The sequence below is a fragment of the Formica exsecta genome, unplaced genomic scaffold (genome assembly GCF_003651465.1).
Source record: "Formica exsecta isolate Colony F162 unplaced genomic scaffold, ASM365146v1 scaffold72, whole genome shotgun sequence".
In the NCBI taxonomy this organism is placed as follows: Eukaryota; Metazoa; Arthropoda; class Insecta; order Hymenoptera; family Formicidae; genus Formica; species Formica exsecta.
In genome coordinates, this window is record NW_021853485.1 from 4847733 (window position 1) to 4863725 (window position 15993).

The 15993-nt window shown below is 36.7% G+C and overlaps 3 protein-coding genes across 8 annotated transcripts; 1 reads left to right on the plus strand and 2 right to left on the minus strand.

Annotated features, from left to right (window-relative positions):
• Positions 1 to 486: 486 nt before the first annotated feature.
• Positions 487 to 4839, minus strand: LOC115243526 (regulator of nonsense transcripts 3A). 2 transcript variants are annotated; one of them, XM_029820609.1, is made up of 7 exons: positions 4484 to 4839; positions 3823 to 4237; positions 3577 to 3728; positions 3101 to 3415; positions 1816 to 2473; positions 1261 to 1475; positions 487 to 995 (listed from the first exon to the last, which is right to left on the minus strand). In XM_029820609.1, the coding sequence occupies exons 1-7, from the start codon at positions 4625 to 4627 to the stop codon at positions 774 to 776; spliced, it is 2121 nt and encodes a 706-aa protein (XP_029676469.1). In that variant the 5' UTR covers positions 4628 to 4839; the 3' UTR covers positions 487 to 773. The 2 variants fall into 2 exon arrangements, with proteins under 2 accessions (XP_029676469.1, XP_029676470.1); XM_029820610.1 differs by lacking the exon at positions 3101 to 3415 and having other exon boundaries at positions 4484 to 4833.
• Positions 4840 to 5286: 447 nt separating this feature from the next.
• On the plus strand, positions 5287 to 13178 carry LOC115243712 (polycomb protein suz12-B). Its single transcript, XM_029820906.1, has 9 exons — positions 5287 to 5502; positions 6959 to 7005; positions 7445 to 7628; positions 7732 to 7823; positions 7936 to 8128; positions 8190 to 8555; positions 8668 to 8987; positions 9347 to 9600; positions 9683 to 13178. The coding sequence occupies exons 1-9, from the start codon at positions 5403 to 5405 to the stop codon at positions 10329 to 10331; spliced, it is 2205 nt and encodes a 734-aa protein (XP_029676766.1). The 5' UTR covers positions 5287 to 5402; the 3' UTR covers positions 10332 to 13178.
• LOC115243714 (methyltransferase-like protein 22) lies at positions 11570 to 15428 on the minus strand. Of its 5 annotated transcripts, none has more exons than XM_029820909.1 (7): positions 15149 to 15428; positions 14939 to 15052; positions 13899 to 13971; positions 13662 to 13793; positions 13406 to 13591; positions 13180 to 13347; positions 11570 to 13059 (listed from the first exon to the last, which is right to left on the minus strand). In XM_029820909.1, the coding sequence occupies exons 3-7, from the start codon at positions 13963 to 13965 to the stop codon at positions 12761 to 12763; spliced, it is 852 nt and encodes a 283-aa protein (XP_029676769.1). In that variant the 5' UTR covers positions 13966 to 13971; positions 14939 to 15052; positions 15149 to 15428; the 3' UTR covers positions 11570 to 12760. The 5 variants fall into 5 exon arrangements, with proteins under 5 accessions (XP_029676769.1, XP_029676770.1, XP_029676771.1 ...); XM_029820910.1 differs by having other exon boundaries at positions 13899 to 14101; XM_029820911.1 differs by having other exon boundaries at positions 14102 to 15052.
• Between the last annotated feature and the right edge of the window lie 565 nt (positions 15429 to 15993).

Here is a 15993-nt window from a genome sequence, read left to right on the forward strand (position 1 = left end):
AAAGATTGAAATTTGACTAATCAGAACAAAAGGGACTAAAATTTCTTTGTCCTGATTGGTCAAATTTCAATCTTCAATCCTTAATCTCAATCTTTAATGCGTAGTCTGATACGGGCTTTAAGATCTCATTCAACCGATGAAATGGCCGCTTAGCATCTTAAGATCGTACTTAAGACGATCTTGAATATAAGAACGGACTATGAATACCGGCCAGAGGTATGAATCGAGTTCAAACTCAAAATCTGCCGACTACTAGCAATTACTATTCAGTCACGGAATCACGTAGAATCATTCTTTATTAAAGTTTATTCTATAAATGTTATTGCACTAGGTTCGCGCTTAGTAATACGTTGTTCCATTTTATATTAACATATATATATATATATATATATTTACACTGTCGAAAAATAGGCTGTATTTAAAAAAAATCATAGTCTTATAATTGTTCTAAGTTACAAAGTTGTAAATGTAAAGTATACGTTGTATTTATTAATTCGTCAATAATATTACACATAATAAAATGTCTAGAAGAAAAAAAAAAAAAAAATGCGGAACGTACATGAACAATTAAACTGTGCGTGAAACATTTAAATATCTTGAATGCGTGTATATAATCATCACTTTAGTACATGATATGACATGTTTTATACAGTACAATGAGAACAATTATGTATTATATGGTGATTAAATCTATTGTAAGATCGATCGAGAAATCAAAATATCATATTCGCGGTAGAACGATGCGTTGCGAGCGGCAAAAGCACGCGAAGAAGTTACACTGCATCACGAGTGACGCTGCGTTTGAACGTCATCGAGCGTACTTCCGTCGCTCCGGATTTTCCGGATTTGCCAGTTGTAGAGGAAGAAGTACCAGGATTCGGCGTCGGACTTTGCGAAAGAGATGCTCGTTCATCGTTGTTTGATTTTTCACGTTCTAACCGCTGCTTACTGAACTTGCCCATGCCGGGTCTGTAGATCTCCATTGCTGGACGATCCTGTAACAATCAAGAGTTTTTAGATATTTGTACTTAATAAACTAAATAAACTAAATATACACAGATATATACAAGATTTATAGATGATTCATAATCACAGAAAAGATATGAACAAATATTTAACGAAATTGTTGAGAAAATAATTGAGTATACACAAACTGGACAAGAAACGTTTGTATGTTTAATGATGATAATTCGTTGATAAGAAACAAGCAATTGAACAGTAACTTCGTGCAATGCTTCTTGTGAATATATAGCCTCTTACTTTATTTCGTATTCTGCGCTCCAATCGTGGATCTTTTTTATCCTTTTCTTTCTCCTCGTTCTTCTGCAAATTACTTTCACCATCTCCGTCCAACGATTTGTGACGTCGCAGACAGCTACCATCGCCCGCGCCACCTTCGCCGCCACTTTCAAGCGAATTACGCCTCTTCATGACTTTCGATTCTTTCTCCTCAGATTCATCCTCGTCGTTCGCATCTGCATTAATCTATTCGTTATTATCGCCAAAATGTTTACGCAAATACCTTCCCTAACTTCTCGAAATCGAAGCAACGATCGTGTTATATTCCTAATCAGATATGAATTACTTGCTTCATAAAATAAATATTCTGCTCTCATTTTTTTGTTAAAAGTGCGTGAGAAACTTCTATTAAACTATTCTTATATCAGAATCGAAAAGGATAGAGAGAAAGAGAAAGGTGAAAGGAGAGAAGAGAAGGAAGAGAGAGAGGGGGGGGGAGAGAGAGAGAGAGAGAGAGAGAGAGAGAGAGAAGAAAATATAAATACTCTTCTAAATATGTGATTAAATATCTCTCACCTGGATTGGATGAACCATTTCCCTCTTCTGCAGTTTCATCCCTACAATTTCGCATCGCGTCCACTGTTACTCGATCCTCGGTAGTATCATGTTGCGCACATTCATTGTCTTCAGCATGTTTGAATTCATCCTCCTTGTGTACAGACTCTTTGCTATTTCCGTCTTCCTTCTCTCGTACGACTTCGTATTCTTCCTTTATCTTTTTTGAGTTCGCATTGTCCCCATTGATATCAACAATCTGTTTCTTCGTTTCTGCCAACTTCTTTTTCTCTTGTCTCATTTTCTCATAACTTTTTCCGCGTCTTTCCTCCACCTTCCTGTCTCTGGATTCCCTAAACTCTTCCTTCGCCTCGTATCTCCTGTCATCCTTGAGATCAAGCCTTCTCTCCTCTCTCACACTCTCCCGATCGTCACGTCTTCCATAAGGCCTCTTCTCATCGTATCGTCTATGCTTCATCTCTTTGTTTCTATCGTCAATTCGCTCTCTATATCCTTTAATGATGGGTTTAATCTCCCTATCTCGCGATAATTTCTCTCTTATTTTTTCATCTCTTTTGTGCCTATTCTTCAATTCCTTTGGTGAAAGTTTGTCTCTCTCCTCTTTATTTTCTTTGTCGTCCTTACTGGACTCTTTATCTAAATCCGGATTTCGTAAAACCTGTAAAAAATAATACATTATGCACTTCCTATTATTTATTATTTATTGTCTTACAGTCGTATCTTTTTTTGTATATTTCTTCATCATACTAATGTAGTTGCGAGTTCATTATACAACAAAATACAGAGAGAACACGATTATCAAATATAAATATATAATTAGCTTCTCTTAAAAACATATTCTTCTAAAAAATTTGATACAGACCAATTAAAACAATTACGATATTACAATGTATATATATATATATATGAAATTACATAAAGTTTTAAGAAAATCATAGATACAAAAATGTAATTGCGATAAATATAACAAGCGTCCCTTTCTCAAGAGAACTATCAACGCTGGTCAAACATCAACATCGATTTTTCGGTATATCTCATGGCGCAACAGTAGAAGTGATTCGCAAAATTAAATTCCTGATTCCCATTCTTTTACATGCCACTTTGGACAGAGGCACATGATTCTTTCATACCACAACTTTTTCGCACATGAAAGTCAGGAAGAAATTCGCGGCTACTAGCGTCATGAAAAATCATATATTTCATATATTATATATATTCGAATATTAAAAATAATTTAAATAGAAAAAATTATATTTTTTTTTCTTAATAAGGTATTTTTCCTTACATGGTCGTCTTTGTGGAAATAAAAGTAGGTTTGCCAGTTAATTTGATTATTGCCATTTAAATGTAGTTTCTTGACATCAAACATACTTCTATTTGTTTTCGTCTTTTTAACATGGTCATAAAATCTTTGATGATTCTTATATAATTTATCTTGCACTTGTTTGTGTATAAGTCTATCGAGGAAGATATCCTCTCTGTATTTATATATGCTTGAGTTTTTGACAAAGCATTGAAAAAACGTATCTTCAAATTTAATATTTGTGCGATGAGATGTGGTAAAATTGGATGACTGATCGTTTTCCATATTACATATGTGCTGTAGACGAAAATATTTGGTATCAGCAAATACAGTAAAGAATTAAGTACAAACTGTTTCCAAGTTTAATAAGTAATTATTACAAGCAAAATAATTATTATTCCATATTATATTCCATACTGTATTTGTTGTATTCCAATATATCCCAATAATTTTTCTACCTTAGAAATAACAGGATCGTCTCTTGTTCTGCGCTTTTCCATATCTCTCCTCCGCCTTTCCTCACGTTTTTCATCCCTAAGACGTTGCTTCTCCTGTTTACGAAGCTTCAGATACTCGAGTAGCGGAGTGGTCGTGATCTTCTTTACCGTGTCTACGCAATATACAATCATCATTTTAAAATATTTTCAATATCCATATAATGTCTCCTTACTTTAACAAGAAATACATGAATTAAAAATACTCACTGTCCGGTGGTTGATAAGAATATTCAGTTTTTGATTGAGCTACACTCGGATCAACCTCCTGATTCTTTAAACTCTCTAAGAAACTTATAAAATACAAATCGCTCTCGATGGTGCCGCATTTGAGATCCTTCTTCTTGCCGGCTCGTTTCTTTGGTAATCTCTGAAAAGGCGCGAACTCTACTACTGCAGGATATTCCACCCCCTTGGAATCTATAAACACATAATTGTCGAACTTTTCTCGAAACACAAAAATATCTTGTTGCTCTATAAAATTAATGTAAGCGCGAGAAAACGCGAACTGGCCGAGCGACATGTCGGCCTTCACAAAGTATAAATGATCGTGTTCTGGCAGCGGGGACACTTGCTCCAAGAATTGATCCTGAGTCATTGTCGGAGGCAATCTTCTGATAACCACCTAAAACCGATCAATTATAACATTATTTTACATTTTGTAAGATGTATTTTTAACGTAAAACATACACATTTGTTCATATTTCACAGTCATTTAAAAAAGATCCAGCCGGATGTGTTGTCTTATATCGATTAACATAACCTATTCTACGTTTACGTATCTATCAAGAAATAATATTTAAATCGATGAAGAACGTTTATCGAGGAGACAGAAATCTGTATCTATTGCGAAAATTCTATCAAGACGAACCTTTGTCATAGGACGACATTTTTCTTTTTTGTTATCTTTGACTTTTCCAACATCTGACGTATTCAGCTGCGTTTCATTCTGCTGTGTGGAACAGTTGTCATTTCGCGCAGTACTCTCGACCTGCTGTTGCGTTTCCTCGGTCATTTTGACTCACGATACGACCTCCCGAGATTTTAGGAATGTTTCTTGTCCCCTGAGATCCTTAAAATTCAAAATAGAAGATATATGCGAGGCGTATATAATTTAGCCTTTTTGAAGCATACTAGGAAAGAATGTTTTTCTCGGCGTTTACGCGATTATCGCTACCATCTTGGTTCGACTTTACATAGAAAAAAGAAGAAAGTAGTCTATTTTCGATTTGTTGCGAGTTTAGCACTGGGCGCGTTCAGCAGAGAAAACCGCTCAGTAACAATCGAGCGTGATTGGCTCTTACTTTTAGAACCAACAAATCAACGTCGAGTGTTGACAAGACAATTACTGAGCGCTTTCTCTGCCGAACGTGCCCACTGTTTGTTTCTCTTTCTCTCCAACTTTTAAATATACGACCAATGCTTAAGATAAACAGCCACGATTAACCAATAGGAGATTCCTATTTTAAATTAGCCAATTGGCGACATGCCCAATGGCGGACGCCACTAGTGATCTAGTAAATTACTAAGATTTGTGAATCCTGTGGTGTATTCCTAATAATTTACTAGATTGCCCATCTTAGAGCGGCTTAGTTCGCGGAGATGCGCGCTCGTTTAAATGGCGCGTCGTGAGAGGACGCGTCAATCGTCTTGGTAGGGGTTTGGGGGCTAGAGCTTTCGCGCGGGGCGGGTGTTGTCGTTGTCGGTTCGGTTGTCGCAGGTTTCGCGCGACCGAGAGGTGGAGTGTTTCCGTGGGGGAGCCTTGCTCGTGCACGGAGGACCGCGCGAAGATGCCGCCGAAGAAGCGGGAGAAGGATCTCGAAGGACAGAAGGGACCACGTATGGATCAGATTCAGGCCGATCACGAGCTATTTCTGCAGGCCTTTGAAAGTAAGCGACAAATATTCCGCATAGTCTCTTTCTTTCTTTCTCTCTGTCTGTCTCTCTCTCTCTCTCGCTCGCTCTGTATATGTGAATATGTGTGCTTTCCTTGCCGCCTATCAACTATCAACGGCGCGCGTCGCCTCGTCACTCGTCGCGATAAGCGCCAGCTTTCTCCGATCTCCTCGATGTGAGAAGATCCCCTCGACGACCCTTTCGCGGAGGGCGCGCGACGCCCCCGGTCAGATGTATCGTTATCTCGCTCGCCACCGTCGCGACCGAACCTAACCCCATCCGTCGCGAACCAACTTGGGCGCCCACCGTAGCGCGCGTCGGTTTCACTCTCCGCACCCTTCGCCGCTGAAACGCGCGGACACCTGTCATCGTTCTCTCTCTCAGCCCGACATGCTCCTTTTTTTTTCTACCGCAAATCGGACTCGCGAGCAATTTTTCCCGGATGAATATACACTGCATCCGTTTATTTTTTTAATAAAATGTATTTTACTTTTTCTTATGAGAGTTATATGAATTTGCGGAAAAACCAAGGCTCTCTTCGAATTACGTATCTCATTATAATTGCTAGTATTACGGCAAAATGGGTGTTGATACATAGAGGTGTGATGAAAGAAATGTCTCAAATGTACATTTACTTGTTTATATTGTGTATTAGTATTTTTCAAATTTAAAGTTTGCATGGCATGTATTCAGTTTTATTTCTAGAATATGAAATATACATCTCCAAATTTTGTGTTTTTTTGCAAGTCTTCTAAAAAGGTTCTTCAGATATTAATTTTATTTCGTATACTTGGCGTCGCGACGCTGCCGCGTCGCTTGATAAATTGATGGAATAGAAAAGTGGGATCAGAGAGGTTTTGCCTGCTAGTGTCGTAACAAAGTAGGGTGCAGGCGTCTCAAATAATTTGAGTAAAACCCATTCATCATATCCCGTTTGATACCTGATTGAAGGATCAGTCTTTTGCATCATGCTGGGCTTCCTTTAAATGCTTATGAATGTTTTCTAAGCTCGAGATAGTAGTCAATCCTACGGCCATCTGGGGATTCGATTTCGTACTAAGAAAGTGATAGAGATAAAAATAAAATTTCATGTTTGATAAAAGCAAATGTAAAATATAAATATGTACGAAAAGCTTAATTTTTATATGAACTTTATAAAATAAATAATTTTTTTTGCATTTATAGTACAAGCTTGTAATAAATTAAAAAAGAGATTTAATTATAAGAATAATTATAAGATCTCTTTTTAACTTTCATAAATTCACATGAACTTTACTGCTATTGCATAATAAAAATTATTGCATAAAGATTTCAAGAATATAGTTAGGAAAACTAGTTTCTCAAATATTTATATTTCTATATTCTATCAGTAATTGTTTCCACTTATTATAAAACGTTTTAATATTTTTATTTGTAACTTTATTTTTTTTATTTTTATTTTTTTTTCCAGAACCAACGCAGATTTACCGGTTCCTTCGCACAAGAAACCAAATTTCAGTGAGTAGACAATATTTTATTATCTATTTTAATCGTTCTGGTTGTGTCATGTAATTTTAATTTGCATTGCCCTCAAAGTGTTAATTGTACATCTTGTCTGCTTCTGTTATATATGCATATAATTTTTTTTATATGCGTCTTTGGTGTAGCAAAAGTTTCTAACAAAACAATAATACAAAGATAAATAGTTAAAATTTACGCGCAATGTTAAATTGAAATTTACCAAGCATTTGCTACAGGTAAGTTAAAATATATTTTTTTGACCGAGTCGAGATTTGCATTTTTATACGCTTCTCAGAATTGCTGTGTTTAAAATTCATATAGTATGGTGGGTATAAAATTGAAGTATAAGCTATATTATAAAAATTTATATTATTTAAAGATTACCGAGTATTTCGTTCAATGAAAGTACATTAAAAGTTAATAACTTTTTTTTTAGCCAATATTTCTGTACAGAAATTTAACGTATATGCGGCAACGTATGTCCAGAAGTCACAAATCACGGCGAGGATTTAAGATTGACACGATTCTAGATAAGCTATTAGCGAAAAAGAAGCAAGAACAGAATCTCGACGTTCGCGGATATATGACTCTTACATTTCTAGGATTTTACGACAAAAGAGGTACATTTCAATTATCCTCGCGCTTTTATTTGTCCAACAAGTTCAGGCGAGGTATTTCGCAAAATGATTATATGCTTCTTAAGATTGTAATGTATAATTGTAGTTGAGATATCGCAAGATCCAGTCAAAGTGGAAACGTTGTTGTTGAAAATCTGCCACAAGAAAAGAAAAGATGTCAGCTCGCCTATCATGCAGGTAAATTTGAGTTTATATTGGATTCGATGTAATAGTCCTATGTACAAAATACTGTAATGTGCAATCAGATTTTTCATTAATAGACTTGATTAAAACATGTCGGTGTGTTTAGGTTTCAGTCGGTACAAGCGAGGTCCCGATCAACCCATCCGAGAGTCAGCCTCCGCCGAAAGCACCCACGATTTCCATACCTAATGAATCTTTTAGCTTAAACAACGGTCACATAGCGAAAACTTACATGCTCTTGCTCAGGGTTTATTGCATGTCTAACAATGGCTGCCTTATAAGTAACTGTGATTTAGAAGGTACGTACGCTCGCGAGTAAAAATGATACCTGTCCGTTTTCAATTGTGTCTTTTTGCACAGAACCAGCTCAAAAACGTCGTAAATCGTCTACGGGCTCGATCAAGACTGCCGGCGATGAAGTAAAACAGTATGGCTCGGAGCTCACTGTCTACGACAAACACAATCGATGTCTGTTAACGGATGGCGAGTACGAGTTGGGTTTGCAAGAAGTGCAGACCAATGTCAGGTCCAGTCCTAAGAAGCACAATTCTTGGGAAACCGTAGTCGATATCAAGGATTGCGAACCATTCGAGATGTTCAAGCAGGGACCGACTTTGAAGTTCCGGCTCAGCTGGACCACGGAGCCAAGCAACGGTTTAGTGGACAGACCGGTGCCAATACCTTCGATACCAAGTGGCGACAATAAAGAAAATCGATCGGTCAACGGTTAGTTGTCTTCGATTATCATGCATGCGTGCAAATCCGCAATGTTGTAATGTGTCCGCATCAAACAAAAAAAATTGCATTACGATAAACGGTGTTGTCATTATCTTTTCAGCTGGTTTCGAGCGTTCCTCTTCTGTAAACCACAATAATAATAGTAGCACAAACAATAACAATAACGCGACACTGCCAACGCCTAGTCCGCTAACACCCTCGTCGAGGATGAGTGTCTCCAACGAAAAGGTGGACACTAATGCTAACGCTAACGGAACTCAGCAAATAGTCTATCAATTTTTGTACAATAATAACAGCCGGCAACAGACGGAGGCCTGCGAAGACCTACACTGCCCCTGGTGCTCCCTGGATTGTGGAAAACTGTACTCTCTATTAAAGCACTTGAAACTGTGTCACTCGCGATTCACATTCACATATGTGGTAAGCACAATTCACATTAATGTCACGTAAGTAATAAATACAATTTACATTTACATGTAACGAAATATATTGTAATTCCTGAGATTTCGGATTCCATTATTTTTCAAAAATATAAATAATCTTGAAAGATTAGAGTTTTGCAGTTACAATATGTTTATATAGATGTTGTTGATAATAATGTAATAAACATGTGTTTAAAGAGAAATAAAAAATCGATTTGATCCAATGGAATCGAAAATGAAGGGCGCTAGAGACTAATGAAGAACAAGTGGCCACAATCAATAGAACAGACAACAAAAATGCAAGCGTTACGACGGCTCTTACACAATAAAATTAACTCGCTATATGCTTTTTTTCAGCCAATTCCACAAGGTGCCCGAATAGACGTAGCAATAAACGAATGCTATGATGGTTCGTATGCAGGTAGTCCTCACGAATTAATTTCGCAACCGTCTAGTGCACCTTTTTCAAGGACAGGACCAACCAGGCGCACGAGCGTGACAAATATTTTGGTGTGCCGTCCGAAGAGAACGAAACCGAGCCTGTCCGAGTTTCTGGAACTTGACGAAAATGAGTTCGAGAGCCAGAGACCCTATATCACAGGTCACAATAGGTAAGTGTTACAGTATGAACAAATCGCCAAAGTTATAGCACGAATAATTCTTTGCTACTAAAAGTGTACTTATTTTCTTTAGACTGTATCATCACACCGTGACGTGTCTGCCTATATACCCTAAAGAGATGGGCATCGATTCCGAAGGTGAAAACGATCCCAAGTGGTTGCAAACAAAGACAATGATGATGATTGACGATTTCACGGACGTGAACGAGGGTGAGAAGGAGCTGATGAAAATGTGGAACCTACATGTGATGAAATATGGATATGTGGGAGACTGCCAGATACCACTAGCTTGCCAAATGTTCTTAGAGAGTAAGGGGAAGGAGCTGCTCATGAAGAACCTCTACCGCAACTTTGTACTGCACATGTGCAGTCTGTTCGATTTTGGTTTGATCAGTCCGGTGATACTGTACCAGACCATACAGAAGCTGCAGGAGATTATGAAAGAGGGCGGCGAGGACGGAGACGTGCGTAGGGTGTTGCAAAAGTCACACGAGGCCCAGGTGGAGCATTGGAGAGCTGTAGGCACACAATCGATGCAACAGGACGGGTCCAAGATCGGCGGTATATCGAGTGGCGTCAAGATCAGCTTCGGGAATGATGGCTCGTCGAGCTCGTCGACGAACGCCAGACGGAAGACGACCACCTCGTTGCCGTTGAGTTCACCCAGCTCGCAAAACGTCAAAAGCATGCACAGTAACGTGCACAACGTCACAGGTACATAAGCGACATTTAAATGCTAGCATAATAGCGTGTCTCGTCGTCCTCGTCGAGCAGCAAGACTCATTCACGATAGTTCGATGCGGAATTCCGTTTATCGGTGAAAGTTTTGCGAATGCGATATCCTTTGACACGGAGCATCCCGGAATAAGATCGCGATCGTTCAACGCGGTTTTATTATCGATTAGAGTGAAAATTGGAATACCGTTGAGTGATGATTCGCCGGCAAATGCGCAAAAGTACAAACTATATAGTGCAAGTGATGGAAAGAGCACAGCAACGCAACGCTACATTGCAAATCGACGCAAGTTTAGCGAGAGCGAGAGAATACCACCGAATAACCAACGGCGAAAATTGGTCCTGGACGCGATACGCCGACGGCGAACATCGCCGCCAGCCAGAAACCGTCCGCGAATGGAGGTAGCTTTCAGTATAGCTACTAACCCATGGTAACAATAAAATCGATCTCGCGCGTTTGTAATGCAAATTGTACTTTTTTCTTTTTCTTTTTTTTTTTTTCCTTTTTTGTACAGTATTTGTTACAAGTAGTATAAATAAGATGCAATTGAAATGATTAAATGAGCCGAATGGTTATCGTGCTAGTTAGATTCGATTTTCGAGATTTAATTTAAAGCTGTAAATGATTATACGTATATAGTCGAATCGAGAATGGAGAAAACGGGGAAGAGGATACCCGGCGAACGACTCTATCCTGTTCGTCTCTGTGTCGATGACTCCGATCGCGAACAATAAACGAATGATGCCTCTCGCGGGCGTGCAACTTTTATCATATATTATACATTATTTTTTCTTCTTTTGTTTTTCCTCTAGTCAGTGGTGTTTCATTATTTCACTCTTTTTTTAAAGCTTTTATTATTTACATGGCATTTCCGGTAGAATTCTTTTCCGGTATATTTGCAACTGATCCATAAAACTCGCGAAGTCACTATATTCCAGAAATAACGCAGATTCATTTTGTCACATGTTATAGCAGACGAATGCGTAGAACGAAGGATCTCAGGATTCAAAGAATGATTTCTGGAGGAGACTTTTAGTTTTTTGGAAGCACGAATAAACAAAATTCTAATCTTGCTCACTCGCTTACGCGAGATAAACTCGAAATCGTGAAATGTTCTTTTATGCACATCGATAGATTACTCTTTTATATAGCGGAATGTGCATGCTCATTGTGGTAGATTGATCGTAGCCGAACATTACGAACTTTTTATCGTTTTGATCTTTCTCTTTTTGGAAGGGAAGGGGGAGAAGAGGAGTAAGGCGAACGCTGAATGTGGTGACAAAATGCTATGTCTGCAATTTCAGATATTCCCGCGAGCGTGTATTTATATACGTGTGTACATGTATATACATACATAAAAGTATATTAAAACAAAAAAATTATGAGGCTGTAAATTATACATTTTCTACATCGAGAGAGACGGATCGGTAGAGCGAAAGTGCCTTTTTACCAAACCAAGCGTAGATCTGAATCCGCGGAACGACGGTCGACGATTTAAAAGATATCGTTCTGAAATTCGCGAATCAATTATTATACTTTCGCTTCGCATTAATGAGATTAATCGATAATTTGCATTCTATTAATCGACTATTAATCCCTCTGGCGATCGTCGTTCTTTCGCGTGTGTAACACACTCTTGGCGGTTCAGATCTCTAGTATATCAATTAGTATACTAGAACTGTTATGAATTTTGCGTGTAACATATTACAACCTGTACTGCCGCGGTCGTTCGAAGAAGCGCTTACATTCCTTTATATATACATACTGTCTTCTTTACATTGTAGGTAGTATAATGAAATTTTTTTATTCCTAGAACGTACGCCGCCGATCAAATGCCGGGGCATTTTTAAGCTTAACGGAATTATCGTTCTCTTCGATCGACTTCCAATTCACTGTCCAATATAATATTATCTATAATAGGTTGTAAATAAGAGAATAAACGATGAAATAAAATTGTGGACGTGAGAAATCTATATCACATAGCTGTCATTTTCACGAACAATCAGAATATTTTCTTCTTATTAATCCTTTGGTTACCGTTTTTAATCAAAGGATTAAAGAGAAGAGATTTCTAGATATAATATCCTAACTTAAGCTAAATCTTGTTTAAAAATCGCGCAAAAAGTTTTTACCGTTTAATTATTTTATGCACGTGTGTTGGCGAAAACAATACCCGAGAAGTGACTTGTTTTAAGTAGACAATTACTTTTTACACAACTTACATTAATTGTGATGCTATATATTTTGTTAGATATAAGTGTACATCTATGAAAAAATCTTAATTTTTTAATCTGGCAACTTTAAACTCTGTCTTTCTACTTGTAATACTGACGTGAATATTTTATATAATATATGTTATATCGCATAATATACTGTGTTACTCGCGCGTACCTTATTAAGAACGTAAGCTGTTCGCTATACATATGCAATAGATCTTATATTGTTTTGTATCTTCATTAAAACCAAATGTTTGACTCTATTATATTTGAAATAGCGTGGGAAATCAATATTAATATAATCTATAGACCAATTCATTTTGTACTTTTCGACGCAACGTAAAAATTCCTCGTACATCGGAGCGGTAGTGTCCAAGTCGGCGATAGTGAAGACGTATCGCTTCTCCAGTGCGATGTAAATGATCTTTTTCTCCTTCGTGTATAGAAGTTTCGACAATGTGCGGACAAATCCATCCGTAATTTTGTCATCGTAGATGACTGCAAGACCAAAAAGAAAGTAATACCATTATCATTCCATACCATTATAATACCATTATCATTTCTCTTATCTCTATCTTTTACATTTGTTATTACAAAATACAGAATTATTAAATTTACCATCCGCTGCCAATATAATATTTGCGCTCTGTAATCTCTCCTCCAACTTCTTCGTCCATCCCAGGTTTAAGAAATTCACTTCTTCGATACGATAACCGGATCGGACGTAGGAGTGATTCCTCAGAAAATTCCGTTTAATTAGATTCAAAATATCACCCGCATTGATGTCTGGAAATTTTAGATAAATAAGGTTGAAGCTCTTAATAGAGACATTTGTATGTATTACCCGTGCAAATGACTTCCTTAGCCAAATAACTCGCTACAATGCTGGTCAGGCCAACTCCTGATCCTAATTCCAGAATCGTTTGATTCTTAAACAAGTCCGGATGGGATAGGATATAGTCGGCTAACAGGAAAGCGCCTCTCCAGACTTGCAAACCGACTAAATTGAGCTCCGTGGATACGCTATGTTCTGTAAATATACAATCCGCTAAATACGGATGTACAACGGCATGTGCGCGAAGTGGTAATCAATTCCGCACCTATCTGAATCGTTCCTTCTCTATCTCTCTCCACATCCAGATCGTCGTCGCTATCGTAATTTAACGTTTCTTCCGTTGATCCCGAGTCGATCATGTATGACGGATATTTAAAAGTGAATTTGGTTACCGTATCTGAAATTAATTGCGGTATGTTTTAACACATATTTGCGCATTTAAATTTATATTTGTAAGTCTAGAAATATATTATACCAAATTAAAGAAAAAAGTGCAACTCACTGCCACTGTCTAGTTTTTCGGAGATACGATCGTTTTCCGTGTATATTTCCGACGTTACTTTATACATCGTCACCTTGGCAGATAAAGGATCTCTTTTAATTGTTTTTTTCGTATATTACTATAATTATTAATTATCTCCATACAGATTTATTAATATCGATCGTTAACATGTCATGTGAGAAATTATAGTACAATTTAGGAACCTGAAATGTATTATACACAGCACAAAATCTCGATGCTCATTATATTTTACTTATGTAATATGCTAATTATATGGGCGCGTTTGCACTAAATATATACGCATTATTAATCATCAAAATCTCTTTGGTGAAGCGCTAGTCTCGGAGCTGAAAACGTCTGAGATTGATGCGCGAAAATAAATCGCGGAAGTGACTTTGTACCCGTCGACCACGATAATGAAGCATATCGTCGTCGCCAATATTATAGCCCTCGTGGCTGCATTTATTTCGGGAATTTCTGTCTTAACGCGACACAATTACATAATCCATAATCCTATACCGACGCTTGTTCGGCTTGCATTATTACTGACAATTAAATAAAATACACATTGATTCTTCAAAATTAAATATTACGTTGTTAAGGAAGCTTCTTTCCTGCTTATTGTAAAACAATTTTCTGATTTTTTAACAGCACCATTATCTAGAGACACAAGGGAGGATTTTCCGATTCTATGGTTAATAATAAGAAACATTTATGAGAAGCTTAATAATATTTTAAGAATACATTTTTATATACACGTTTTCTTCTACGCTTGTATATTTGTCAAATATCTGTATTTCTCCAGTTATCGTAAAACTATATATTTCTCTCAATTTTCCCTATATTCTTCCCTCTTTTAGAGGATGGGAAAGCATGCAGCGTTAGAATATTTTATAAGACATATATTCTTGAGGAATAATAAGATTCTTGGAAATAATAAATTTTCTTTAAAATGAAAAATGACAGAAGTATGACCCCAAGGATGCTAAAATTTATCTAATCATACAAATTCTTTCTTTTGCTTAATTAATCGTGGATACCTTGGACTGCGTTTTGAATAAATGATCATTATGCAGTTTCTTCGAAGGACAGGATCGAGTGCGTGCATTCTTATCAGCTATGCTCGTCGTTTTGCCATTGCTTTAATCGTGCGACTATAATAAAAACATTAACGTGAATCATGATTAAAATATATCTTATTTAAATTTGAATCTGAATCGTACGAATTTTATAGCTTTTGCGATATTTACAGGTCCCACAAATTTGACAATTAAACTCGTTTGTTAACTTTTCTCCTATTTTCGAATACATTAGGCTACATCGTTGCATCACCAAAATATTATTTTATACTATGGCCACTATGACTATTTTCCGATGTACATATATTGCCAATACTCCAAAACTGGAAATCTATATTACATATATTATAGATTTTCTGTACTGGTAGTGTTTAGTGTATATCGGAACATAACCTATTCATATATGACGCTGGCGATCTTGACATTCGGCGAGCATGGCCGATACTGACGGAAATATTCTCTCCGTCGATATAAATAATTAATGATCCATTTGAAATTAATTTTTATATCATCGATTTAAACCAAAAATATGAATTATTCGAATAATAATATCTAATATCAAATAATAAAGTGACTTGAATACTCAAATATTCGAAATAAATAAATAATTATAAAATATTAGTATTCATCAGATTATAATATAAATGTTCTAAAAATCGAATAGTACACTCTAGTATCATTGTAATATATTTTCGTTTTTTGGAATATCATTCTTGGACAATAATATATACTGTCATTTGAAGATTTTTCCGGAATTGTTTCGGGCGATGAAATTTTTATTTAGGAATTCGCAAGAATTTATTGAGAAACAAAATTGCATATTGATAATAAAATATTGTAATATCGTACACTTAATATAATACTTTGTGATACTTTACATTTGTAATATATTGTCCTATATAATTTTTGTCAATATATACTTGTAAAATGTGTTATCTTTCGCCGAGTGTCTTATCGTCCGAGATCGACAACGTGATCCCCGGAAATCGCGGCTTTATCTCGCCGGAGGATAAAGT

Excerpts from the sequence above, each read along its gene's own strand:
- LOC115243526 (XM_029820609.1), bottom strand. The coding sequence starts at position 4,627 with ATGACCGAGGAAACGCAACAGCAGGTCGAGAGTACTGCGCGAAATGAC. Across the intron at positions 3,729-3,822 it reads TTCTTATCAACCACCGGACA|ACACGGTAAAGAAGATCACG; the intron begins GTGAGTATTTTT and ends TATATTGCGTAG. Across the intron at positions 1,476-1,815 it reads AAATGGTTCATCCAATCCAG|ATGCGAACGACGAGGATGAA; the intron begins GTGAGAGATATT and ends AGATTAATGCAG.
- LOC115243712 (XM_029820906.1), top strand. The coding sequence starts at position 5,403 with ATGCCGCCGAAGAAGCGGGAGAAGGATCTCGAAGGACAGAAGGGACCA. Across the intron at positions 7,824-7,935 it reads TCAGCTCGCCTATCATGCAG|GTTTCAGTCGGTACAAGCGA; the intron begins GTAAATTTGAGT and ends CGGTGTGTTTAG. Across the intron at positions 8,129-8,189 it reads AAGTAACTGTGATTTAGAAG|AACCAGCTCAAAAACGTCGT; the intron begins GTACGTACGCTC and ends CTTTTTGCACAG.
- LOC115243714 (XM_029820909.1), bottom strand. The coding sequence starts at position 13,965 with ATGTATAAAGTAACGTCGGAAATATACACGGAAAACGATCGTATCTCC. Across the intron at positions 13,794-13,898 it reads CGAAAAACTAGACAGTGGCA|ATACGGTAACCAAATTCACT; the intron begins GTGAGTTGCACT and ends AATTAATTTCAG. Across the intron at positions 13,060-13,179 it reads TATTATATTGGCAGCGGATG|TCATCTACGATGACAAAATT; the intron begins GTAAATTTAATA and ends TTGGTCTTGCAG.